Source organism: Pteronotus mesoamericanus, unplaced genomic scaffold (assembly GCF_021234165.1).
Source record: "Pteronotus mesoamericanus isolate MK-2021 breed Mesoamerican mustached bat unplaced genomic scaffold, CSHL_Meso_final scaffold_167, whole genome shotgun sequence".
Lineage (NCBI taxonomy): Eukaryota > Metazoa > Chordata > Mammalia > Chiroptera > Mormoopidae > Pteronotus > Pteronotus mesoamericanus.
The window spans coordinates 3,231,777-3,257,162 of record NW_026555308.1 but is presented as its reverse complement, the minus strand read 5'-3'; the positions used below and the strand labels follow the sequence as shown (position 1 = coordinate 3,257,162).

At 56.5% G+C, this 25,386-nt stretch overlaps 1 protein-coding gene across 1 annotated transcript; it reads right to left on the bottom strand.

Moving 5' to 3' along the window:
* Positions 1-270: 270 nt before the first annotated feature.
* GLIS2 (GLIS family zinc finger 2) lies at positions 271-4,707 on the bottom strand. Its single transcript, XM_054589521.1, has 6 exons — positions 4,385-4,707; positions 3,129-3,301; positions 2,445-2,621; positions 2,231-2,364; positions 2,028-2,146; positions 271-1,070 (listed from the first exon to the last, which is right to left on the bottom strand). The coding sequence occupies exons 1-6, from the start codon at positions 4,554-4,556 to the stop codon at positions 271-273; spliced, it is 1,575 nt and encodes a 524-aa protein (XP_054445496.1). The 5' UTR covers positions 4,557-4,707.
* Positions 4,708-25,386: the final 20,679 nt, after the last annotated feature.

The following is a 25,386-nucleotide window of genomic DNA, read 5'->3' as shown; positions in this document are numbered from 1 at the left end:
AGAGCAGGGAGACTGAGGGCCAGAGGTGAGCAAGGCCTCAGCAAGAGCTCAGGTGTCTTTGTCCTGCAGGCAGTTCCTCCCCTGGGAGCCTGGGACACCAGCAATGACCTAGCACCATCCTTGCTGCCCAGCTTGTCTGGGGTTGGAGCTGCCAGGGGTATACAGCCAACCAGGCCTTGGGAGCAGGAGGACATTATTGCTATTTCGCAGAAGAGTTTCTGTTCGTCGGGGCAGGGCCAGGAGCTTTGGGTAGCCGTCCCTCGGTTGGGTTCAGTTCACCACGGCTGGTTTGAGCAGCACAGAGCCCGGAGGGATGACCACCCAACCAGGGGCCAGTGCCTCTGGGCTGCTGGCCACCGAATTGACGCCTGTGGACAGGTCCAGCACGGTACCTGGCAGCAGGGAGAGTCCTTCAGGGCTGGGCCGGGAACGACTACTCTCAGTCCTCTCCAGGGGGGTCTTGCGGCCCTCCAGGGCCAAGGCCCTGGCTGGCACTGCCCCACATCCCTTCTCCCCATCAGCCTTGCCACCCATGGATCCAGCCAGGAGGGAGACTACAGGCAGGCCCAGTCCACTAGCACCAAAGGGTGAGGGCAACAGTGGGTTCTTGGCCAGATTGAGGGGCAGGACAGGGCCTGGCAGCCCAGGGCCCATGCCCACCCCACTCCCACTGCCCCCACCATTGCCACAGGCCAGGGCACTGAGGTCAAGGGGGCCAGGGGCCAGGGGCAGGGGCAAACCAGGCAGGCTGGGGCCTCCAAAAAGGGCAGCTGGGTTGGGGATGATGATCTGGGCCCCACTGACATAGGGGCTGCCATCGGGGGCAGGCAGTGGTGGTTTGGGGGGTGGGCGCAGTTGTAGGAGTTCCTGCTGCTCATGGGACACGAAGTGGCCATGGGCCTTGATGTGCTTGCGTAGTGAGCTGGGGTCCGTGTAGCGCTTGTGGCAGCCGGGCATCTTGCAGTAGTAGGGCTTGTCCACGTAGTGGGTTCGAGTGTGCTTGAAGCGGTCACTTGAGTTGGAGTAGCGCTTGTTGCAGCCCTCATACGGACAGACATAGGGCTTCTCACCTGTGGGCAGGGGTGGTGTCAGGGGTCTCTCAACCCAGTGTCCTGCCCCTCCCTGCCATCTACTTGGCAGCCCCCAGACCAAGATCTCTGTGAGAACAGACTGTCCCACTTAGGGGGAGGTGTCCTTAGCACCCGGCATAAGATCTGATCCTAGGTGGGGGCAGTGGAACACAGTCACTGAGAAGCCAGCCTGGTTACCTCCAGAACCCCTGTGTCATGACAGTGTGCCCTTGACCTTAGTGCTATGCTTCAAATTGCAGATGACAGCAACCACTTTATAATTACAGACTTTAAAGCCCCTACTAGGGGAAGCCCACAGTGAGCACTGCATGAATGCAGACTGCCCTTTGAGCAGCCCTTATTTGGCAAAATGGCTCCAGATTTACTAAATGTCTGCTCCTGTGCTAACCCGATCAGAGCCATGTAAAACTACAGGCCTTTGAAGTGTGGCCAATCCAAACGGAGTTGTGCTGGGAGTGTAAATTACACACCAGATTCTGCAGACTTCATATGAAATGAAGAACTTCAGTGTCTCATTGATATCTTTTTAATTTTGAAATGACAACACTTTGGACATACTGGGTTCAAGAAAACATGATTACAGTTCATTTCACTTTGTACTTTAATGGAGCAATTGGGAAATTTAAAATGAGGTATGTGGTTCTGTTGGCTAGTGCTGGCCTTACTGTGTGGTGGGGTATGGTTATGGTGAGGAGTAAAGCAGACACTGGCTTCAGTCACAGATGGCATTAGTCAGTCTTACAAACATAACAATGCCAAGTGTGGCGGGAAGACCTGTCTGTTCCCGGATGTTATAGGTCTGACCCACAGAAGAGGATTCCCTCAGCAAGTGGCACCTGAAAAGGGACCAGTGAACAATGGGACACGTCCCTTCTCTCTTGGATGCCTGGGGATGGCCAGCCTGTCCAGCTACCACCCCGCAGCCCCACCTGTTACCTGTGTGTGACCTGTTGTGGATCTTCAGGTTCTCCAGGCGGGAGAAGCTCTTGCTACAGGTTGGGCAGCGGTGCGGCTTCTCGTTGGTATGCGTGCGGATATGGATGAGCATCTTGTACCTGCTCCAGGGAGGGCATGGGGCACAGCTCAGCTCGATGGTCACCCATGCCCCCTCCCTCCTGCTGGCTCTCACCCTCCCTCACCTGGCATTGAAACCTCGGCCGTGACGGGCGCAGCCCTCCCAGTGGCAACAGTACCCCGCATCCTTCTCCGGCTTGACGTGGTAGTCATTGACATGATCCACCAAATCTTGCAGGAGCTCGAAGAGCTGGTTACACTGCAGGACCAGGAAGGGTTCTAAGCCCACGTGGGGCTACCTGCCCCTGCCTTGCCCCACTCTTCCTGGCCCTCACTCACCTTGGCCCAGCGGCAAACCAGTTGTTTTGGCAGGGGTAGCTCTGGTGAGAGGCACTTGTCCTTGGGGGTGGTGAGGAAGGAGGAAGCAGGCAGGTGCAGGGCTCCCCCAGAACCCAGAGGCAGGAAAAACTGGAAGGAGCTGGGGACATTGTCCAGATAGCGCAGTGGCCGGAAATCCTGGTAGGAGAGGGTGAGGGGCAGAACCCTGTGGGTCCAGCAGACCCCCACCCTTTCTGTTTACTTCTGTATCAGGTTGAGTTGTGTCCCCCACAATGATATGTCTCGGTCCTAACACCCAGCACCTGTGCACATGACCTTACTTGAAAATAAGGTCTTTGCAGATATGATCAAGTTAGGAGGGGGGTCTTGATAGGGGAGTCCTAAAGCCTGTGACCAATCTTCATAAGGGGAAGGACATTTGGACACAGGGACACTCGTAGAGGGAAGGAAGCCATGTGACAACAGGCAGAGCTTGGCGTGATACAGTTACAATGCAAGGATTGCCTGGAGTCACCAGAAGCTGTAAGAGGCAAGGAAGGATTCTTCTCTAGGGTCTTCAGCTTCCGGAATGGTGAGAAAATAATACATTTCTATTGTTTTAAGCCACCCAATTTGTGATCCTTTGTTACAGTAGCTTCAGAAAACTAATACACCTTCTCTCCAAAACCCATATCCCATCCTTACCGGGGTCGTGTGGACTGTAGACAGGTCACCATTGCTCTGGCGCTCAGGGGACAGTGAGCTGCTGCCATTGGGGGAGTCTAGCCCTGATGATGGCGACAGGCTAAGGTCTACCAGAGGGGCTGCTGAAAAGCGTCCCTCTACCTTCTCAGGAAACTTGGGGTTCAGCAGGAAGCCTAAAAGAGAGGCATAATTCAGGGGCAGAGCCAGGAGTCCTGGTGGGCCACACCTTCCTACCTCTGAATCCTAAGCCATGACCCTGGAAAGAGATCCCATTGATGCCATACTCCCTGACCACCCTGGGACCTCAGGTAACTGAGCCAACAGCCTGTACAAGTGATAAATGTGAACTTTGCTATCATGAGAGCTCAGATATCAATTGACATGAGAAGTGGGAAGTACCCATTTTACAGATGGAATGATCTGGTACATAGGGCGAGTAACTGACTAGGAACTGGAAGCCAGAGCTCCTAGTTTCCCATCACATTGGCAGGTAGATGCCTTTTTAACTTTCCCCAGACCCCTTCTGTAAGAAAAGAGGTTTGGGCCCTGGCTGGTATGGCTCAGTGGACAGTGTGCTGGCCTGCAAACCAAAGGGTTGCCGGTTCAATTCCCAGTCAGGGCACATGGTCCCCAGCCAGGTCCCCACCAGGGGTTGTGTGAAATGCAACCACACACTGATGTTTTTCTCTTTCTCCTTCTCTTCCCCTCTCTAAAAATAAATAAATAAAATCTTTAAAAAGAAAAGAAACCAAGACATTTGGTCTGGACTACTTCTAGAGCCTTCTAGCTCAGAAGTGGCAGATCTGATTTTCAGGGGCATCAGAGGCAGAGCAGAGGGCCCGAGCCCTAAGCATCCTGAAAAACACTTGCTGGGCTAGGTCCCCAATCTCTACTGACCTGGCTAGCTACCCACACTGCCTCAAAGCCCAAGAGTTGGTTCTCAGGGCCTTTAGTTATTACATGTAAATCCCACTCCCCCCTTATCAGCCATTTCAAATCCTCCCAGAGGTCCCATTTGTATCCTGGCTCTGCCGTTCCAGCTTTATAAACCAGGCAGGCCATTTCCCTCCTACTGGGGACAATGTAACTTCCAAAGATAAACTGCTGGGAGGATGAATGGCCAGAGTATGGGGAGCACGCTAAGTTGGAAGCTGTGAGGGGCTATGGTTATGTCCAGGCGGACACACCTTGGACATTCTACCGCCACAGCTCCATCTGCCCAGGGCAGAGACTGTTGCCCTGCCCTGGTGCAGTACCTGAGGGTGGGGAGCCTGGAGAGCATGGGGTGGGGCTACTGTCCACCAGACCAAGCTCCCTGTGCAGAGCTCGGTGCTGGACCACATTCAGCGTCCTCTCCCGCTTTTCTCTCGCCGCCCGGAGCTTGGTGATGCTCAGCTTCAGGTCAAGCGGCTCGTCCAAGGAGTGCATAGTGATGGGCTGGGGTTGGAGGTGGCAGCAGGTAGTGGGGAGCTCCCAAGCTGGTATTCAGGCAAGAACCTAGGGGAGGACAGGAGAGCTGTGTTGTGACACTGTGACTGCAGGCCCTCCTCGGGCTGCACTTATTAAAGCCCACAGGAGTGGGAGGCAGTGGGTGTGTAGCAGTATGAAGGCCATCTCCCTAGGCAAGGAGACCCTCTGAGTGGCGTGATCAGCAGGTATCATGAAGAGAGCCAACCACCTACTCAAGAGCTTCCACGTCCACTTCCCACAAGTCTTTTCTGGAAGACAAAGCTTAAACAGTCCATGAAATGAGTTTTACAGATTCTGCCTCAGGTCACAGAGCTAGGAAGTGGTAGAGCTAACAGATTTAAGGCCAGATCTCCCTGGAAATAACCAGCCAAGTTCCAAAGGTCATTTCTGACTGAGCAGCAAGTCATGCCTGGGATACATGCCTGGTTTGAGCTACAAGACCCAAAACCAGGCCAGAGAAGCAGTGTGTTCTCCAAGGTGGCCATGAGTGGTCCTCAGCTACTGACTGCTGAGCACTCCTTGTGCTGAGCCCCATAGGGATCTGAGGTCTCCTCTGAGGGAATAAGGCTGAGAGTCTGCTGGGCAAAGCAGAGCAAAGCCTGACCCCAAAGGATGGGTGTGCAGACAGGTGGCCTTGCCTCCCGAGTGAGATCAGGAGGGGAGGTGCCCACAGGAAGGAGGAGCCAGAGGGCTCTGGGCTGCCACCAGGGGGCAGCTGGGGGCTGTGGCCCAGCCAGGCCAGCCAGGGATGGCAGGCAAGGTTGGAGGGAAGTGGACCAGCTGTATAGGGGTTAGTAAAATATATGAATATATCATTTTTTACTGGTGATAATACTTTGAGTTTTCATGCTAGAATTTTCACCATTTTCTTAGAATGTATCAATGGTATAATTTTCTTCACATAAAAATAACCCAAGAGCAAGATCAACAATTCATTCCAAAGTCAGTTGTTTGTTGTTTTTTTTTTTTACAGCAGTAGTGTTTTCATATGTGGAGAAAAAGTCAATGTGTGTCCTCGCATTTGTTAAGTAGATTATTACACCCTGAAAAATCTATCTGCTAAACACGCCAACACTGCGATACTGCCCATCCTTCACCAAATCCATGTTTTCACAACTTAATACACACCAACCACTAGGAAGTAAAAAACTGTGTATTTCACTTGTGTGTTTCCTTGTGGGCCGGTGTTGCCCAGATGCATACAGAGCAGCCTGGAGCTCTCTCCACAGAGCAGAACAGGGGAAGACAGCCCCCATGTCCCCACTCAGGTTTTTTCCAGGTCAAGCCCCTCAGCTACTTTTAAACAGTCTTCACCCAGTTCCAAGCCATGGCTCATCTGTCTCCCCAGACAAGTTCCACTTCTGCCAAGAACCCTCCAAGCACACAGGAAATAAGGCAATCCCTTCCCTCTCTCAGGACCCTTGGCTTCTGGGGAAACATCCCAAGACTCCACCAGCACATGGCTAATTGTCAGTCTCTGAGCCTAGGGAGGAGAAGCGCATTATCAGAGCATAGTTGGCTGCATTTGGCCATGGGACCCAGGTTTTGTTATTTGACTTGTCCCTGTTAAACTCCATCAGGTGGGAGCCTGCAGATTTGTTTGGATTTGCCTCCCAGACCATGCATGGGCTAGGAGCTCCCAGTGATGCAAGGGGGGCTGGGACCAGACTGCTACCCCGTCCAGGAGCTCCAGATCCAGGCAGGCAGGTGAGTGAAAAACAGTGATGGATACATGTGGGCCCCCTTCACTCTCCTTCTGGCTTGGGGGAGGAGCTGCCCTCTGCCTGACCCACCCCCAGTTATGTCTGTCTGTCTGTGTGTCTGCCTGTCCCTCCACCTGTTTATTTTTAGACACTGGCCCCTTCCAACCTCCCTGAAGCTCCTCTGTGCTAGGAGCCTGGAAGGAGAGGAAGGAAGTAAATATTTATGCTGATTAAGAATTCAGGAGCCAGGAAGGGCTGGTGGCCTGGTCCTTGGCTGGCCTAGGGCCACAGGCCTCCCCACAGCTTCCACACCCCCACCCCTCACCCAACTGTCCAGAGAAGGGGACCATGAAGGCAGCAGAGTTTGAAATGGAGAATTCAAAGTGTCACTGATTGTCATTGGTGTTGTTGACCAGGCAACACACTCTTGGAAGCTGCCCCACTGCCCTGCCCCCAGGCCAGAGGGGGACCCTGGGTCACCTTGTTCTGGAGACCCGAAGGAGATACTGCTTCAATTCAGAATCAGGGAGGGCTCCAAGAGAAACCTGTCTCCCAGGGTGGGGCTGAGCTCAGGGCCCATGATGAGAGAGGACACTCCAGCACCCCACCCCCGAAGGACTGCCCCTCACTTCCTGCCCTTGGATTTTGCCCAGGGGTTCATTCTGATGGAAACCAGAGCCCAGCCTAGAGGCCCAGCCACCCAATTCCTGGGGAAGGAGGAAGGAGCTACCCCCAAAGTCAACAGCTCCCAGCATCCCCACCCCCAGGCTGGCCTCACCCTGATTTCCCTCCCAATTGTGACCCCACTCCTTAGCCAACCTCAGTGTCTTCTTTCACCCCCGCCCCACCCCCCTTCCCCCAGCCAGCGGCCATTCTGGGCTCTGGCTCTGCTCTTTGTTCCTGGGCTGGGTGAAGAGAGCTGGGTGAGAGCCAGAGTTATGCTCTCCAGAGGCTGAGGGGACAGCAGGGTCTTGAACCCTGGCTCTGGCTCTACGATAACCATCGGAGGCCAGTGCCCAATTTATGGCTCAGGACAACGAGAAAGGTAGGGAAGACGGAGACGCTGGGAAGGTCGGCTGTTGTGCTCTGAGTGTGCAGGCAATTTTCTTAACCAGTGGTAATGCCCGCAATAGGCAGGGGCCACAGAATCTCCTGTACCCTAGTACCCCCAGGGGGAACGTGGAGTCCCTTCCCCTGGGAACCAGGCCGCAGAATCCCTGGCTCAGTTTCCCGCTAGCTGGCTCTTCCGAGGTGATCGTTGTGGGGCTCCGGATGGGTGGGGAGGCAACGCCAAGGTGGTCGTGCTCCAGATGCGAAAGGAACTAATTAGAATGGAAGGAGCGAGAGCCCTGCAGGGACCACCGAGGTCGTGAGGTGGCGGGGCCGGGTGGGGGTCACCCTGGGGGGTGGGCCATGCTTGCCCTCAGGCTGCCCCCGCCCCCTGCATCCTCCCTGTGGGCTGGGCCTAGATAATGGCTGCTATTGTGTGCTGCCTGTGGGCGAGCAGCGGCCCCCAGCTGCAGGGCCCACCAAGCCTCCCCCACCCCCCCCACCCTGCTGTGGCCCGCCCTACCTGGCCGCTCCTCCTCCCCGCATCTCCCGCCCTCCCAGCCCACTGTAGGCAGGGGAGTACCATGCGGGCCTACACAGGGAGAAACTGAAGCCCCAAAAAGGCACATTCTCTGCCAGGGCTTTGTGGCAAGCATATAGAAAGGGGAGAAGGTGGTTGACATCCATTAAACACCTACCGTTTTACACTGTCCATGAGTTTTCTGAACCCTGCAAAACCCGACTGTGAGTAGAAAGTCATTCCCCCTGTTGTACAGGTAGGGAAACTGAAGCTAGAGATCACCAGGCTAATAGGAGCAGGCCAGAATCTGCTCTGGATAAAGCCTCTCCCTCCCTGCCTGGAGGAGGGCAGTGAGCTAACCCTAAGTCTGGAGTAGCCCTGTGTAGGTAGAGAGGGGCTCCGCACATCCACTCTGAGTAAACCTGAAACTACCCTTTGATCAGCCATAGCTCATTCAGCTTAGGACTTAGGGACAAGGGCCCAAGATGCAACTCTCAAAAGTCCATGTGGCTTTGATATAGACTGTAAAGGGGAAGCAAGTCCCTGTCCTCTCCTGCATTTCATGGGTGCCCCATTGTTTGATGACTGTCAACAGGCTGATCTTACATACAGGGAAACTGGCCCAGAGAGGGAGACCTCTGCCTCAGGTTGCACAAAGGGTTAGCAAGCCCAGGATTGGAAGCCATGGGTGAATATTACAGAATAACAGTACCAACAGCCAGTTGTTGGTAATTGGGGAACAGTCTAGCACCTGTTAAGGCAAGTGCTCTTTCATCCCTATTTTACAGATGTAAAAACTAAGGCTTGGGGAGATTAAATGAACTGTCCAGGGTCACACAGCTTGTCTGTGGCAGAGCTGGGTTTCAAGGTGGGGTGAGTCCAGAAGCTGTGTCCACCATTAGTCCCTCCTGTGCCAGTGGATATGGGAAGGGACAGGCAAAAGGGCTCCCCTCCCTGCCCAGGGGTTTGCTGGAACTAGGTGCAGAGCCTAAAAGGGGCACAGGCAGTGGGTGGGCAGTCGAGAGGCCCACTAGGCGGGTAGCCACAGGGAAGCTTGGAAAACTGCAGGCAGTTATGCTGCCAAAGGTAGGGCCCACAGTCCTGCATTCCTGGGAACCACTGCAACTCCGCCCTGCTCTGCCTAAGAGCTCCACCCTCCAGGGCAGCCAAGCAGCAGGGGCTAGAGGGGCAGGGGCAGGCCTTATCCTCTCCTGGCCCTCCTTCCTGATCAGGCAGCAGAGCATACTTCGGGCTCTAAGTATGGGGTAAAATACCTGGGTCTCCAAAGTGGTTCTGCCACTTCCTGCCCATGTGACTTAAGGCAAGTCACCTCAGGGTCCTCATCTCAAAAATGGGATGATGATAATAGTAATAAGTTACTCCCATTGGGTTTTGGGGAGAAATCAATGTAATCATGCACATCCAATGGTTACTTAGTGTTTCCCGTTGATATGCAATATTCAGCACCTAGAACAGTACTGGGTGCATAGTAGGTACTTAATCAAACTTCTTGATTAAGATGTCACCATTGCTGAGTTCTACAGTATTTGGCCAGTCTAGAAAGTGAAGGAAACTAAATGGGAGACTGGTCCTTCCCACTGTACCCACAGACACTAGTTTCACACACATCTGGGAGTTCGTGGGCTTCAGTTTAGGGTAACTAAACAAGTGTGTGCCCCTCAAGAGCCTCAGGCCTCTGCTGTCCTGTGGAATGACCAAAGCTGCTGACCACAGTCACCTTCCAGAGTCTGACTGCATCAAGGAAAGAATGCCAGGAGGCCCTGGAGAGGCTCTGAACAGTCCTGGAAGGAGCAAACCTCCTCCCAGGATGAAAGGGCGGGGCTTATCCTGAGGCCTCTGCCCAGCAGGTCCCAGGAGAGGAGCCAGGGCAGGCAGCACTTCCTGGAAGAGTATGGGGTTTGCCTTCCCTGGGAACCTCTTGCTCTGAAGATTGGCCCCTCCCCCATCACAGATGGGTGGTCGGCCAGCACCCTGGGCCTTCCCAGATCCTCTGGGAAGGCAGACCTTACCCTGGTGGAAGTGCAAATACCCCCAGGTGACCCAGCCAGGGCTTAGCTCTTGGGCTCTGGGGGCTTCAGAAAGTTCCCAGCTGGGCAGCAACTGCGCAGGCATGTTTAGAGAGTGCTACCCAGAGCCAGGCTACCTGGTGGCCACTCCCCCCCTGCCCCGCCCCTTCCCCCCAGACCCTGGCTGTGGGGCCTCAGATAGGTCCCTGTTGCCCGCCCTGAGACTTCGTTTCCTAGACCATAGCAGTCCACAGTAAGACCACAATAAGATGCTGGATCACCAGACACAGTAGGGATTCGGGACATCCTGCAAGACTTGCCTGTCCAGGAGCCTGGCACACAGGAGGCGCCAGCAACTGAGGATTCTTGTTCCTGGCCCCAGGCTGGGGGTGCCCCACAGTAATTTGCCTTGCCAAAGTCACCCAGATAGTTCAGACAGCACTGAAGGTGGAAGACATGTTGCTGGCTTCCCCCATACCCCTCACCAGCCCTGGCCCCCAAGACGTACTTCCTTCCCCAACACCAGCAGGGTGACACCAGGCTCGGGGCAGCAGCTCACACATGGGCCCTAGCCTGCAGATGCACACTCACATAGATGTGTGTGCCCATCCAGCTGTAGGGCCCAGCCTGGCACAGAGGTCTCCCCTAGGCCTGGTGGCTCTAGGCGCCTAGTGCAGCCCCCACCCTTTGCTGCCTGGCCGCCTGCAGCCACCTTTGCACAACTATGTCTGGTATTTTCCTGTCTGCCCAGCTTGGGGGGGAGGTGCTGTGAGCACTGCCTGCACCTGGGCCTCAGCCAGAGGGGAGCCCGCCAAGCAGCCCCCACGCCAGGCAGCCCGCCCACCTACCCACCCACCAGCCAGCGAGCTGGGAGGGAAGGGCTGGGCCCGGGCTGCCCAAATCCCTGGGAGGGGCCCGCAGTGGGGAGCCAGACAGGACACACACCCAGCAAGGCCTAGACAGGCAGCCCAGGACCTGCCAGGCAGCACTGCCACTCTCGGTGGGCAGCAGGGCTGGGCACTCCTCCAGAGCTCTCTGGGGCCAGCAGAGGTATTGGCCTGTGTCCCACAGGACAGGGATGGGCACTCACAGTGCCCCCAGACATACAGGCACATGCATATGTGTTACACCTGTGTACATATGTGGGACTCACAGGACATGGCAGGTAAGTAGCATCAAAGTCGGGAACCCAGGACCCAGGCATCTTAGCCTATTGTGGGGAGGATGAGGCCTGTGGCCCACCCCTCATATCACCACAGCACAGGCACCAGGCCCAATGAACGGCATTTGCCAAGTCCCAGCGGGAAGGCTGGAGGGCAAGGCAGGCTCTGGACTGGCCTTTCTCTCCCACCTCATTTATCCCCTTACTCAGTTATGTATTCCAACGCCAGGCCCTCCACTCAGTTCTTGGGGGGGCTCACAGATGAGTGAGAATGAAGGGCATCCAGGCTTCAGTGGGGAAACCACTGGCAACAGAGAAACGGCATTTAGGGGTGAGGTGCTCCTGCCAAGTGTGGGGGGCAGATCGGAGTTGGCCATATGGACGTCAGGTGAAGCAAGAGGGAGCATTGGGTCCTAACAAGTTCTGCAGGCTGCGCATGACTCCTGCTCACCATCTCCATTCATCCTCACCACCCTGACAATGAGGTGTGATTCTCCCCATCTTCCAGATGAGGACAGTGCAGCTCAGAGCAGAGCCAAGGTGACAGCTACTTTAAGTAGCACAGTTGGGATGCACTTCCAGGTCCAAATCCCACACTCTTTCTAGGCCCAACGGCTTGCAGAGGCTTGGGGGTGTGGCTCCAATTAATCCACAGCTAACCTGCCTGTCATTCAGCAGAGGAGGCCCAAGGGGGAGGCTGAACCAAGACCTCAGGGCACTGGGGAAGCATGGAGAGCTCTGCACAGAAAGTGCCACCATCCTTTCCAGCCCAGACTTTGCTCTGCAGCACCTCCTTTCTCAAGATTTCCTGGCTCCCATAAGCCTGGGGCTTACCTGGTAGGTGTTATCTCCTGCTTTACAACCTTCCATGCCCCCATAATCTCCTCCAGCTGCCACTTCCCTCCTACTCCCCCTCCAGCAAATCTTCCTGATTCACCTCTTGCAGCTGTACCTGAGCAGTTCTTCAGGTGCCTAAGAGCTGAGCAGAGGACCTGGCTCTGTCCCCACACTGCCAAGGGCAGCATCCCTAGCCCTGCAACGGCTCTATGCTACCAGCCACACTCATCCTGGGTCCGGGTCCCCTCTAATATATCACTACCACCACAATGTCACCAGCACTTGAGCATGCCCTGAGTGTCCAGCCCTACATAGTGTCATATTCATTGCCCCCGACCTTCAGCCCCAGGTATTCGCTTCCTGTCTCTGACATTCTGAGCCTCTTTCCAAGAAGAGAGACCCAGGGCAGGCAGGGATGTCTCTGGGGTCCCGGGCAGTTCTGAGCCTTCAGGGTGTACTGAAAAGGAGAGGGCCTCACAGAGCAGACAACTGCCCCCCTCTCCCACAGCCCCCACACAGCTCACTCCTCCCACCAGCATGAACTGGGCAGTGATGCAAAGTGCTGGGGCTCAGAGCCAGAAACCAGGCCTGCCCCAATGTGATGTGGGCCAGGCTCTGGGCATCAGTTTCCCCACCCATGAAAGGAGGGGGCTGGCCTAAAATGGGACTGGAGCTCAAGCATGACTACGCCCCTAACAGCACCACTGCCTTTTGCTTTTCCCTGACACTGGGACCTCAGTGAATGTTTGCTGAGTGAACGAATCTCTCTGTGGTGCTACCAGCCAGGTGGGGTGGGCAGGTACAGAAGGGCTTACAGCCCAAAGAAGTAAGTGGCTTGCCCAAGGTTAAGGTTAAAGGCAGGGCCTGGGTCCTGACACAGATGCTTCCTCCTACCTCTCCAGGGCAAGGGACCAAGGGTGGGGCAGCCAGAATTGCCCTGGTTAGTTGGGATGACCAGAAGGGCCCAGTTCCCCTGGCTTCATCTCCTGCCACTCCTGCCCAGCAGTGGCACAGAGCCTACACCAAGAACAGCAGGACAAGACCAGGCTCGGCAGGGGCTCCCTCATAAACTCTGGGCTCTACCCCATGCCCTTCTTACCAGCCATCCCACCCTCCCCTGCTTGTCCATTCTAGGCAGCAAAGCAAGTCCAGAAGCCAGGGGTAGCCTCCAAACCCAAAAGGAAACACCATGCCAGGCCTGCATGCTTCAGGCCCTTGGGTTCATATGACCATGCATGGTAACCACTAGTGTCCAGAGGTGGTGCTGGGGGCTTGGACAGAAGGAGGGTGGGGCTGGCAGGGAGAACAATGGAGGGCCCCACAGCCTTGGGGTAGGACATCACAGCTGGGACCAGTAAGCTGGAAAGGGGGTTGGGGGGCTTTGGATGCAGGAGGAAGTGGTCCAGAAGACCCCAGCCAGACCTAGGTGGACATGTGGGTAAGGGAAGGAGGCTTTATCCAGACACAGTTGTCCCCCATTCGAAGCCCATACAGTGGATTATGGGATGGGGGGTTTGTGGGGAGGAGTGGAGCTGGGGGGACTCCCAGACTGAATTGACATTTCCAGGGCCAGGGCCTGATAGCTCTAGGCTCCAGTACCCCTCCCTCCCTTACCCTAAGTGACCCTGGGGCAAACCCCTCAAATCTCTGAGCCTCAGCTTCCCCGTCACTAGAGCTCACAGGCAGCTTCCTCACTCCTAGGGTCCCAGTGGAGCACTGGCCAGTGAGCCAATGGTAGAGACCCTCTGTCAGCTGGTAGGATTGTTGTCCTGGAGGTGCCCAGGGCTGATTCAGGTAGCTCAGCAATCCCCGGGGGCCTCCGAAGTCTCCCCACCCTCCCTTGGCCATTTCTGGAGGAGGGGGCCAGGGGCTGAGTTTCAGTTCCCTTCTGCCAAGGCTGGAGTACATATGTAAAAGTCATACTTGAAAGTCAGGCCCCCTCCCTGTGGCAGGTACTGCCTGGCTTCTTAAGCAGTGCAGACAAAAGGCCTGAAGAGACCCTGGCCAACCACAGTCATGGCCTGGAAGATTCTCAGCCCCTTCCTACCCCCCACCAGGGGCATCTGGAAAAGACAGGAAGCTCCCCCATGAGAATAATTTCCCATCTTTGTGTTCCCCCATACTCCTCCCAGCCTGGCCACTAGTTAACCAGAACCATCCATCCCATCTGGGAGGGGGCACAGAAGGCCAGAGCTCTCCCCTTCAAGATGTCCAGATCTAGGGCCTCTACGCTGCCCAGCCTGAAGGAGCTTGGAGAGATATCCCAGGCAGGACAGTCAGACTTCTGGGCTCCCAGAGGTTCCCTGGAAGGGTCCCAGAGCTATAAGGGACAGAAGGGCCAGGGAAAGGATGGATATTTGGGGCCTGGTGTGCACAGCTGCTGGGGCCAGCTCAGGCTCCCCTCAAGAGCAGGGTCCCTTCTCATCCCAGGCTGGGAAATGGGCCATCAAACCCCACCACCCGGGCCATAGCAGACCCCCAAATGCCCACTGGCTCTTTTCCGTCCTGAGCTTCAACTTCCTCATCTAATAGGGATCAATGGATCTCTCTCACGAGGTTAAGGTAATAATTTCAAGTGACAGATGTCAATGCCTACAGAGTTCATGAGGCCATTGGAAGTTATCGTTGATTTTTTGTCCCAGGAGGTGTTACCAGGCGTTTCCTCCCATGCTCCTCTAGTCCCCGACCCACTTCACCCCAACCCTCTCTGTGATGACCTAGGATGGCATTTTTATTTGTTAGAGACAGCAGAGGCTTACAGGGGCTACTTGGGAGCCAGGAGAGAAACCTGGGTCTACTCCAGCCTGTGCCCCTGCATGAGACCCTCCCCCACTCCCCCAGCAAGTCCTTCTATGTCCCAGCATCAAAGCAGTTGCTCCAACCCTGGCTGTTCAGCAAAGCACTAGAGGTCCTGACTGACAGTGGGAGTCCCTGTATGGTCATACCTGAATTACAATTCTCCAGGACGAGGCTGAGGCATCCCCCTATGAAACCCCGGGGTAGATGTGTCCCAAGGGCCTTGAAGGAGCTGTGGTCCCCCACACTCAGGACTGGTAGCAGGCTGGGGCAAGACTGGGTGTCCTGGTGTTTTCAGAAAGGTGAACCCTCAGATACATGTCTGGGTCTCAGCGTCTCTCTGAGGACCCTTTCATAGGCCCTGGAGCGGGGAGCAACTCAGGGAGCAGGGTGGTAGGCGAGAATCCACATCTTTCTGGCTGGCCCCAGTGAGCCCCTGACCGGCTAGTGATGCTCCCCACCTCTGAGAAAGGCACTTGTCTGGGTGAAGAAAGGATCACCGAGCACCTTCCAGGGTTCACCCTTCTGGTCTTAGCCGTCTGTGTGAAATACACAATGATAATAATAACCCTTAACAGAGAATGGCTTCTCATATCCTCAGAAAAGGCAGCCCCCACACCCCACCCTCCCATTCCACTAGCTCAGGCCTTTCTACTACATTCTGAATTTCCCACTTGGGTAAGGAGCCTCTTCAGCTTGTCTCCCCTGGGATGCAGGATCCTGGAAGGCAACCCCCACTGGAGGGGAGAGGCGGGAGAAATCGTCTTCCCCGCCCCACCCCACCGCCAGCTTCAGGGGCCTACCTCAAACACCTCCCAAAGAGCTCAACGGTAAGCCCCACTCCCCATACCTGGTCACCTAGACACAGCTTTCAGCACCCTCCCTCATCCTAGGAGTGCCCCAAACTGCCTAGCACTCGTCCCCACCCAAGTGGGAAATTAGGATTCTGGGCCAGTTGGGGTAGATGGAAACCCACATGGGAAAATATCAGGGAAACACATTCTTCCCTCTACACCCCAGCTCAGACCCTGGGAGGATTAGGTGGCAGAAGACACTCCCACCGCCGAGGGCCAGGGCCAAGGCCAGGCCACGGAAGGAGGGGAGAGAAAACTGGGGGCCCCAAGGTGGGGCTGAGAGGGGTCGAGGCCTCCCTACAGGCCCCAGGAGGGGCCCTGGAGAACCTTATCTCCTTGGGATCAGTTCGCCCTCTCACCCTCCATGGGCGCTCCCAGTGGGGCAGCCAGGGGAGCTCACGCAGAGGAGACATGGCTCGGCTACCCACTTGCAGCTGGGCTTTCAGAAACAACAAAAGCTTTGGGGGGGGACGTGGTTAACACGATTGTTTAAAATGAGGTTTTTGGATGTCTGTGGCATCCAGTTATTCATACTGGCTCCACCCATGGACAATTGAGAGTTGGCTTTTGTTGGCCTTACCCCCTCCCAACACCCCCACCCCAAGTCTACTCGTGGACTCTGGAGCTCAGGAATCTCACCTTGTCTGACCCCTTGGTTTGACGGATGAAGAAACTGAGACCCAGAAAGGGGAGGAGCCTGGCCCAAGGACCCCTGGGAGTTGGTAGCCACCGGGGACTCAATTCCAGGATGTCAGACTCCTAGGTGGGGGCTTTTCCCACTCACTCTCTGGGTTGTGGCCCAACTCCAGCATATCCCCCAAACCACTGAACCCAAAAGTAGTGCTGCCTACAAGTGGGGTGACTCACTGTTTGGCTTTCTGGCGCACCCCCTCCCCATCCGTGAGGGCGGGACTGGCAGGTGTTCCTATGTAGAAAGCCAGGAGCAGGGAGAGGCCCCCCCCAGGGGGCCTGCATCAGGGTCACTCAGGGGCCGAAGATCCCCAGCTGGAGGGATTTAACACCAAAGGTCAAAGGTCACAGACAGGGAATGGTGGGTAGGCTTGGGGGGGTCAGAGGGTCAGCACTAATGGCAGCTCCGGAAAGGAGGGGGAGGGGAAGTGGCTGACGAAAAGAGCTGTTTCCAAAGGGTCTCCAACCCCTATAAATGGTGCCCCAAACCTCTGCACTGCCTCCTGCCTAGTGGACTACAGGGAGGGCCAAGTGGAGTTGGTTGTGGGCTGTGAAATTGGCTGGGCTGAAGCTTAGAAAGGGGTGTCCTGGAAGGAGCCCCCAGGTGCAGCCCCTCCCCCAGTACTGGCCAGGGCCAGCTGGGAGGCCCAGCTGTGGCCCAGGGGGGAGAAGGAGCAGTGAGGGGAAAGACTTCGAGGTCATGGGGAAGGATGCATGGGCTGGGCTGGAACAGCTGTGGCACTGTGGCACCGGTGTGACGGTGTGACTCTGGGGGAGAGCCAGGCGAGTGGGCAGACTGAAAGAGTAGTTTCCCCTTCCCTGAGCCTGGGGGCTGAGGAAAGCCCTGGAGGAGACCCCGGGGAGTAGTGTGTCTTCTTCCTGAGCTCCCTGCTAAGCCCCACCTTCCCTCCAGGATGCCAGGGCCAGGCATGTAGGGCCCTCAGGATGGCTGTCTCCCTTGACCACAGCTCTGGTCCTATCCCTGGCCCAGACCAAGAACCACGGAAGCCCAAGCCTCGGCCAGGTCCGGGGCTGGCCTGGCTGCCCCTTCAGTGTCAAGCATTCCCTTCAGAGCCAAGATACTGGGCTGAGATGGCTGGGGGCCCAGGGCTCCTCCCAGGATCCCTTCCCACTTCCCAGGCCCCAGGGCAGGGCCGGGTAGCTCCCTGCAACCGTAGCTGTCTCGGGCAGCTAGGCTAGGCAGGCTCTCCTGGACAGGCGACAGGCAGCATGCTGCCCTGCTGTGGCCCGAGTACCCGGCTGGGTAGGGCAGTGTGCCAAGGTCTCCAGGTGCCAGCCTGGATTCCAGCCCCATCCCAGAGGGACAGAGGGGAAGCAAGGCATAGGCATTTCCCTCCCTCCAGATGCACCTGCCTCGCCCCCTCCAGACCTTTCCTCAGGCGCGTTGGGTACCCTTGCCCTCCCCACTCTGCCAGGCCCTCTGCTTGCACACAGCAGAGGAGGAACAAGTGCTGGACAGGACTCTGGCTTCCAATCCAAACGCGACAGCACCCCCGTCCTGAGCTTCAGGACGCCTCCCTCCCCGGCCTTTCTAACCAGGGACAGCCGGGGCGGGGGAGGGGGAAGACTTTCGGGGACAAGGGAGAAGACACCTTTCAAACCTCGTTTTAGAAACAGCCCGGGCTCAGCCGTGAGAGGGGGAAGCTGCCCGGCAGCCCCAGACAACTTCTTGCCCAGGCTCCGGGGACCCCCTCTCACCCCGCAGCGCGCCCCCACTGCAGCAGCCCAACTTCCCCGCCGAAGTTTGCTCCCGCCCCGGGTCCGGCCGCGGCAGGGCCCGGCCTCGGGACGGAGGGAGGGCAGGAGGGAGGAGAAAGACACAGAGACGGAGGGAAGGGGCCGGGGAGCCGGCGAGGGAGGGAGCGCGCAAGCCAGCGAGCGAGGGAGCGAGCGCGCAGGGGGCCCGGCGAGGGCTCACAATGGCCCGGGGCGAGGCGCGGACGCGGTAGGGATAGGCGACCCTCGAGCCCCGCAGCTCCCGCACGACAGGCCGACCCCCCTGCCCAGTCCCCGTCCCCACGACGCGACGCCCGGGGGCTTCCTACCTCGGCGGCGGGGGCGGGTGGGCTCCCGACTGCGGGCTCCGGCGGTCGGGGGGCTGCGGGGAGTGAGCGGGGGAGGGGCCGGGGCGGGCGGGGGCCGGGGCGTGAGGCTCACAGGGCGCGGGCTCCCCTGGCACGGCCGCCCGGCACCCGGCCGCTCCGCCACATCTGCAGCTCCGGCGGGGAAGGTGGCCGCGGCGGCCGGGCCGGGCCGGGATGTCTTACAGAGGGAGGGAGAGGGCGGAGGGAGGCGGCGAGAGGAGGGACCGGCGGGCTGAGGAGGAGGGGGAGGAGGAGGGGCGCGGGGGGCAGCCGCCCTCCCTCCTCCCTCCCCCGCTGCTTCCCTCCAGCCCTCCCAGCAAACCCCTCTCGCCGCGGCGGCCCCAGGCCCGGGGCGCCAGCTGCCAGGCGGGGCGTGAGCGTCGGGGGGGCGGGGGGCGGCCGCGCGCGGGCGCCGGGCCAGGGGAGGGGAGGACGGAGGGCAGCGAGGCTGTGGGGAGCCGGCACCCGGAGGGAGGGAGGGAAGGAGGCAGGCAGGGAGGGGGCCCGGGGCAGCTGCAGGGCCGCGGGCGCCCTCCTCGGCCCCATCCTTAGGTCCCCCCCTGCGGCCCCGCCCCCAGCCCGAGGGCAGCGCTAGGACACGGCCTGGAGGTGGCCCGGGGTGGCGGGGGGCGGGCGGGGGAGACGTTCCACCCTCGGGGAAGCCCGGGGAGGGGGTGGGCTCGCTGTGGACCGAGGGAGGGCGTGCGGCCCAGAGGAAAAGCCCCGAAAACCGGTAAGATGAAGAAGGAGGCGGGGCCCATCGCCTCCCTCCTGCAGGGTCACCTTGGCTAGGCCCCCCGCAACCCCGGGCGGCAAGAATGCCTCTCCGCTGGCCCTGATTTCTCCGCCCAGCCCAGTTCCAGGAACGCGCGGGCAGCACCCGCGGGCAGAGGCCCCAGCTCCGGGGTCGGGGCGGCGCACGCCGGGGTTCGAGGCCGGGCTTAGTGCCTTCCACCCGTCCGACGTCCGACGCCCGGCTTGCACCCCTCCCCCACCACCGTTCCCTCGGCCTCAGTTTCCTTCAAAGTCCCGCCTTCCCCTCGGGCCCCGTCTTCGTCCCAGCAGTTGGGGCAGCCTGCGTCCGCAGCTGGAGTGCGCGGGGCCCTTGATTGTTCCCGGCCCTTTAGCACCCAGCGCAGTGCGGTTTACGAAGTGGAATGAGTGGATAGAAGTGAGTAAGCCCCGAACCTGCACCCGCTAAGTTGTTTTTACCTCCCGATGCTGAAACCCGACTGGCGTTCTTGAATGTGTTTTGTTTGGGCCAATCTGGAGCCCCCGCCCAGTTATCTTCTTGCTGCTCTGCTGCGTGGTGGCAAACGTTGGTTTAAAAGGAGCCCTGCTGCTGTTAGCCAACCCTGTCGCTACGCAGTTGGCCTTGAAAACTCCAGCAGACAAAAAGCATCCACTATAGGTGAGCATCTGCCTCCGGGCGTAATTCCACCTTTATTCCTGTATTTGATGGAGTGCCCTAGCCCGAGCTCACAGCATCCCCAGCGCCTGGCATAATGCTTGGCACATAATAGGTGTTACATGGACATACAGTAGATGCTCATTATATTTTGGGCAAATGGATTCATAGTAGGTGTTCATGACTGTTGCGTGAATGGACGGACACAACATGTGTTCATTCCATTTTAAGAAAAGGGACACATAGTAGGTGATTGTGGCCTGTTGCATGAATGGACACTTTGTGTGAAGGGGCACAGAGTAGGTGCTCATGAACTGTTGGGTGATACGTGAAAAGCCAGTAGGCCCGGAACGTGGTGATTTGGAAGTGACCCCACCCCCACCTGGGTTTCCCTCCTGTGGATTATGTGGAGTGAGGTCGGGTTAAACATTAGCCGGCAGATGGGCCTCGCGGGAAGGCCAGCTTCTCGACCTAGCACCTTCCAGGAGGGGGCTGTTCAGGGCCAACTCTCCCAGTCCACTGACCAGCGGATGCGTGGGGTGGGGCAGAAGCTGAGAGACGCAGAGCGCCCCCTCCCGGCGTCCGGGATCGTGGCGATTCAGCTGAAGCATGGCCCTGAAGCCTGCGGTGTCACAAAGTCCAATTTCTACGAGGCTAGGCTCCAGCCCTGGGGAAATCCAGGTGTATGAAAAAGGTACCCAAGGGGCTAGTTTTACATCCGTTAAAAATGCTTGCCGAGTGTTTGCAGGATGCCAGGCACTGTGCCACGGTGCAACAAAGAGGGACAACTTCAGTTGCCCTTGCTCTCCTGGGGCTTACAGTCCAGCAGGAACTGCATCTGGTGACCAGGGAAATCCAATGATCTATGACCTATAAAGGGGACTTGACCATAAGGGACCTTCGCTGCTGAGGGCCTTTCTAATAGTTTTCTACATACACTTGTTTTCATGAACTAGCAGGTTGCTTGCTGTAAGGAATCTGACTTGACATTCCCACATTGGGATGGTGAATAACAGCATCTTCTTCCTGAGGTTATTGTGAAAAGTAAATGAGGTACATTCCCAATACATATTAGCAATCGCTACCAGGTGTCAAGCCTGATCCCAGCTAGTGTCCCCTTAGTGGCAAATAAGCCCCTAAATTGGCGCCTGCAAATCCAATAAGAGTGAAGAATGCAGTAATCTTGGTGGAGTTGACCCAACCACAAACCCCCAATTCTCAGCCAGACCAGTTCTTTCTCTGCACCAGATGCTTTACTTTCATTATATTCACAACCCTGAGAGTGGGTCCTATTATTATTGCTATTTTACAGAGGAGGAAACTGAAGCACAAGAGGTTAAGTAATTTGGTCAAGTTCTTAGAAGCTGGTACAAGGTGAGGCGAGGCATGGTCCAGGTTGCAATCTCAGTCGATCTGATTCCAAAACCTGTGTTATAATCTGCTGTGTGTTGGGGCATCAGATAACTGGCAGGGTGGGGTTGTGGGACCTCTAAGAGGACCAGGCTCTGAGAGGATTTTAGAGAGGTTGGCTTTTCCAGGAGGCAACACCTACTATAGCAGTCAGTCCAAGCCTAGCTTCCTCCTTCTTAATGAAAGGTGGGTGAGGAGAAATGTCTCCCTCCCCACCATCATGCTGAATTTCCTCTCTCCAGAATCCTGAGCACCCATTCTTTGCTACCTGCTCCCTCCCATGTATTATGGACTGTCTTCCCTATTAGATCCTAAATTCTCCAAAGAGTATGATACAAGGGCATTATGTACTTTGTTATTCCCCCTGCAGAGTTCTGCCCAGGATCTGGAATACAGTATATGCTTCATAAATACTACTGTTATGAATTGAATGTTTGTGTCCTCTCCAAATTCATAGGTTGAAGCTCTAATCCCCAATGTCGCTATATTTGCCTGTGGAGCCTTTAGGAGGTAATTAGGATTAAATGAGGGCATGAAGGTGGGGTCAGTGCCCTTATAAGAGGAAGCAAGAAAGGATTTTTCTCTCTCCCATGTGAGAGCACAGCAAGGTGGCCATCTGCAAGCAAGGAAGAGAGCCCTCACCAGGAAGTGAATCTGCCAGGAATTTTATCTTCGATTTCCTCTGGAACTGTGAGAAGTAAATATATATTGGTTAAGCCCCATAGTCTATGGTATTCTTTTACAGCAGCTTGAGCTAAGAACATGGCTGATAGATATATTTGGGGGACTGAATCTTGTCCCCTAATCTTTTTTTAAAAATATGTTTTAAATTTATTTTTAGACAGGAGGAAGGGAGGGAGAAAGAGAAGGAGAGAAACAGCAGTATGTGGTTGTCTCTTGTGCGCCCCCTACAGGGGACCTGGCCTGCAACCCAGGCATGTGCCCTGACTGGGAATTGAACTGACAACCCTTTAGTTGGCAGGCTGGGGCTCAGTCCACTGAGCCACACCAGCCAGGGGTGTCCCCTAATCTTTCATCAATAAATATTTATCAAACATCTTCTAGGTTCCCATTCATTGATTGAACAGATGTTTATTAAGCTGTTCTTTTGTGTTCATTGAACAACATTTACTGAGAGTCTGCTGTGTCCCCAGAGTTAGGCAACCCCATCCATATCTTTAAGAAGATGTATCAGTCTAGTGGGGACCTGCTGCCTGTCAGTATCCAGAGGGGAAGTAGCTCACTCATTCACACACATAATTCTTTAATGCACAATGCTAGCTCCAGCAGGAAACTCAGCAGTATAACCACAGAGCCTTTACTCTATCCAAGGAGCTGAGAGTGAATATGAAGAAGTGAGCCTTCAAATCTACATTGTAGACATAGGAGAGATGACAGGAACCAAGGTAGATGAATAGTGGCAAACTCTGAACTCTGGCCCTTAAATTTAGCCCAGGGATCAGATCTCTCCGAACCTTAGTTTCCCGTTTTCTGTCTGTGAAATGGTGATCCTTGTGCCTGTTATGGGGCTGTGTGAGGCTACTCCAAGACTTCCACCAAGAGGGTACTCCAAGGACTTCCACCAAGGCCTGGTGGGGAAAAAGAACAGTGCAAAAAATGATAGCTATTGTTATTAAGAAAGCCTGCAACCCACTGTGAGTAGGGCCAGTCACAAGGATGGAGTGATGGAGGGAGTGAGATCAGGATGACTTACTAACCTTGAGCTGGCGGCCTGGTGAGCGTCTCTCCACTTGGCGCTGGCTTGCCCTCCCTGCTGGCTTACTGTGCCTGCAGGGCTGGGGCAGACTATGGGTGGGGTGTTTATTCTGGGAAGCAGCCCTGGCTGCTCCTCACACCCTTCACCAGTGAGAAAGGAGGCTTCAAGTCAGAACTGAGGCCCCTTCTGGGTCTGGCCTGGCTCTTAAGATTGTGCCCACCTGCCTGAAGGGCCCAGGGGTGAGAATGCCCAGGATGCACAGCCTCGAGGGCCAGCTGGGTCTTTCAGGTTTGGGACACACACTCCCAGTGGGACTCATCGGACCCTCAGGAAAACTGGTCCTAGAGGTCCTGAAGTATTTCACTTTTGGAGTTCTGGAGGCCAGCCTTGGGTGTCAGCATGTAGGTGAGGCTCCTGCGCTGAGGGGTGGGGTGGTGACACTGGAGATAGGGTTGTGGTTTCCCTTCCCTTAGAAGAATCTCTTGAGTGCTTTCATCAGGGTCAGCTTCATGATATCACCCATGCAGTCCCACAAGCCTGGCACCTAGAAGGGCTCATGCTTTGGGGCTCAATTTCTCCCATCACCATCTTGAAATTATTATTTTTGAACACAGGGCCCTGCTGTTTTCCTTTTGCACTGGGTCCATCCAGTAGTACAGCCTGTCCTACCTTCATGCTTTGGTTTCCCCCAGTATGTATGCCCTTCCTCCAGTGGGGCATTCAGACCCAACCCTCGGCCACACCTAGCCGGCCAGGAGTGCCCAGGTAAGCCCATTTCGGGAAAGATGGTGGGGGGCAAGCACCTCTGGAAAAGCCCAAGGCCTGCTGTGTAAATGATGGGTATGTCTACAACTTTCCTGAGCTTCTGGATGACAATATTACTTATATTTACTTCAGTTGGACTGTTGGGATGGTTAAAAGTTCACATAAAGGACACGGTGACTGGCACAGAATATGCGCTCAATAAATTAAACTATTATGTTTTAAAAATGAGGATCATTACAGGCGCTATCTTGGAGGGAGGGAAGAAGGGAGTGGTCAGCCCCGGATCCCCACGGACCTGCCCCAGGAAGGAGAAGCCGCCCCTCCTGCCTTCCCATGGAAGAGACCCCCCCACACTCCCCTCCGCCCAAGACAACAGACGAGGGGGCGGAGGATAGGGAGCGACACATTTCTGAGTCGTGACCAAGTGGAAACTCCCTCCCCGAGGCGGAAGCCGGGGGCGCCCCACTGGAGCCAGAGCCTCCCCTGGGGCGGGACCAGTGGTCCGGGGGCGGGGCGCCGCGGGGGTCCTGGGTCCCGCCCCTCACCCTCATATGAATATGAATGAGCCGACCCGGCGAGCGGAAGTGGGAGGTGGGACAGGCTGGCCCCGCCTCCGCCGTTGGCCCGCGGCCTAAGGGGTGTGGCCTGGTAGCGTACGTCCCGCTGCTCCCGCCCCGCGCGGGGCCTCCTTCCGGCTGGCACGCCCCGGACGTGACCTCGGGGGGTGCGCCCCGGAGCCGCCCGTGGGGAGGTGCCTGAGCCCCCAGCACAGGTAGGGCAGTCCTTTGTCCCCGGTGCCGCCCCCCGAAACTCGGTACCTGCAGCACCTGTGCCCCTCTTGCTGCGGGCCAGGGTGGGCGTTTGGACCCAGAGTCAGGCTCCTAAGCGCGCCCGCAGTCCAGGAGACGATAGGAATCCTTCACTCAATCGGATGGGCGCGGGCACAGGGTAGGGATTGTAGCAGAAGCCCTTCCCATTAGAGGGCTTATGGGCCAGAGCGAGAGAGACCTGCAAGGTGTATCAGTGGAATGTCCAGTATGTCAAATGAGTGTCAGGCTGAGGACAAAAGCCGGGAAGGCTTTCTGGAAGGTGACTTTTGAGTCAAGACCTGGAGGAAGCCAGGGAACAACCTGGCGCCTGGGGTATTCGAGGAGCGGCGGGGCACTGAGGCCCCTGTGGCTGGAGTGGAGAGGGGAGAATGAAAAAGATGGAATAATGACAGTGGCTCACGTACTGAGCCAGATCAAGTGCTAGGTGCTTTATGCATATTATTTCTTTTAATCATCAGGACAACCTGGACCTGGGAGCTACTGTTAGCTGAGAGGAAATCGGGCTCAGGGAGGTTAAATAACTTGACCAAGGTCACACAGCATTGCAGCCTAAGGAGACTGACGTCACTCCCTGAAACATGCCCAAGAGGCCCAGGGTGGGGTGACCTTGACCAAGATAGGCTCTCCACTTTCCTCCTTAGTTTCCTCCCAAAGTACTAGAGAGAAGGGGAGGCAAGTGACTTGAAGGGAAGGATGGCCTATCAGGGCCCCTTTTGCTGACAGTCTTCCTAAAAAACAGTTTACTGTAAAGCACACCCAGCAATTGGGGCCCTGAAACCCTAAAATTAGTGTACAGAACAAGGGTGTAGCAGTTTTCCTGGACGGAAGTCTTCTCTCTGTTCTCCTGGGACAGGCTTTTGTTGTCTGGGAAACACTTGTCACCCCTCCAGGCTCAGGAGCAGGTACAAATGGCT

Bases quoted from the DNA above. Each gene is read 5' to 3' on its own strand.
- GLIS2 (XM_054589521.1), bottom strand. From the start codon at position 4,556: ATGCACTCCTTGGACGAGCCGCTTGACCTGAAGCTGAGCATCACCAAG. The intron at 3,302-4,384 runs GTACTGCACCAG...CCTCTCTTTTAG, and splicing joins TCCAGGCTCCCCACCCTCAG to GCTTCCTGCTGAACCCCAAG. The intron at 2,365-2,444 runs GTGAGTGAGGGC...CTGGTCCTGCAG, and splicing joins TGGTTTGCCGCTGGGCCAAG to TGTAACCAGCTCTTCGAGCT.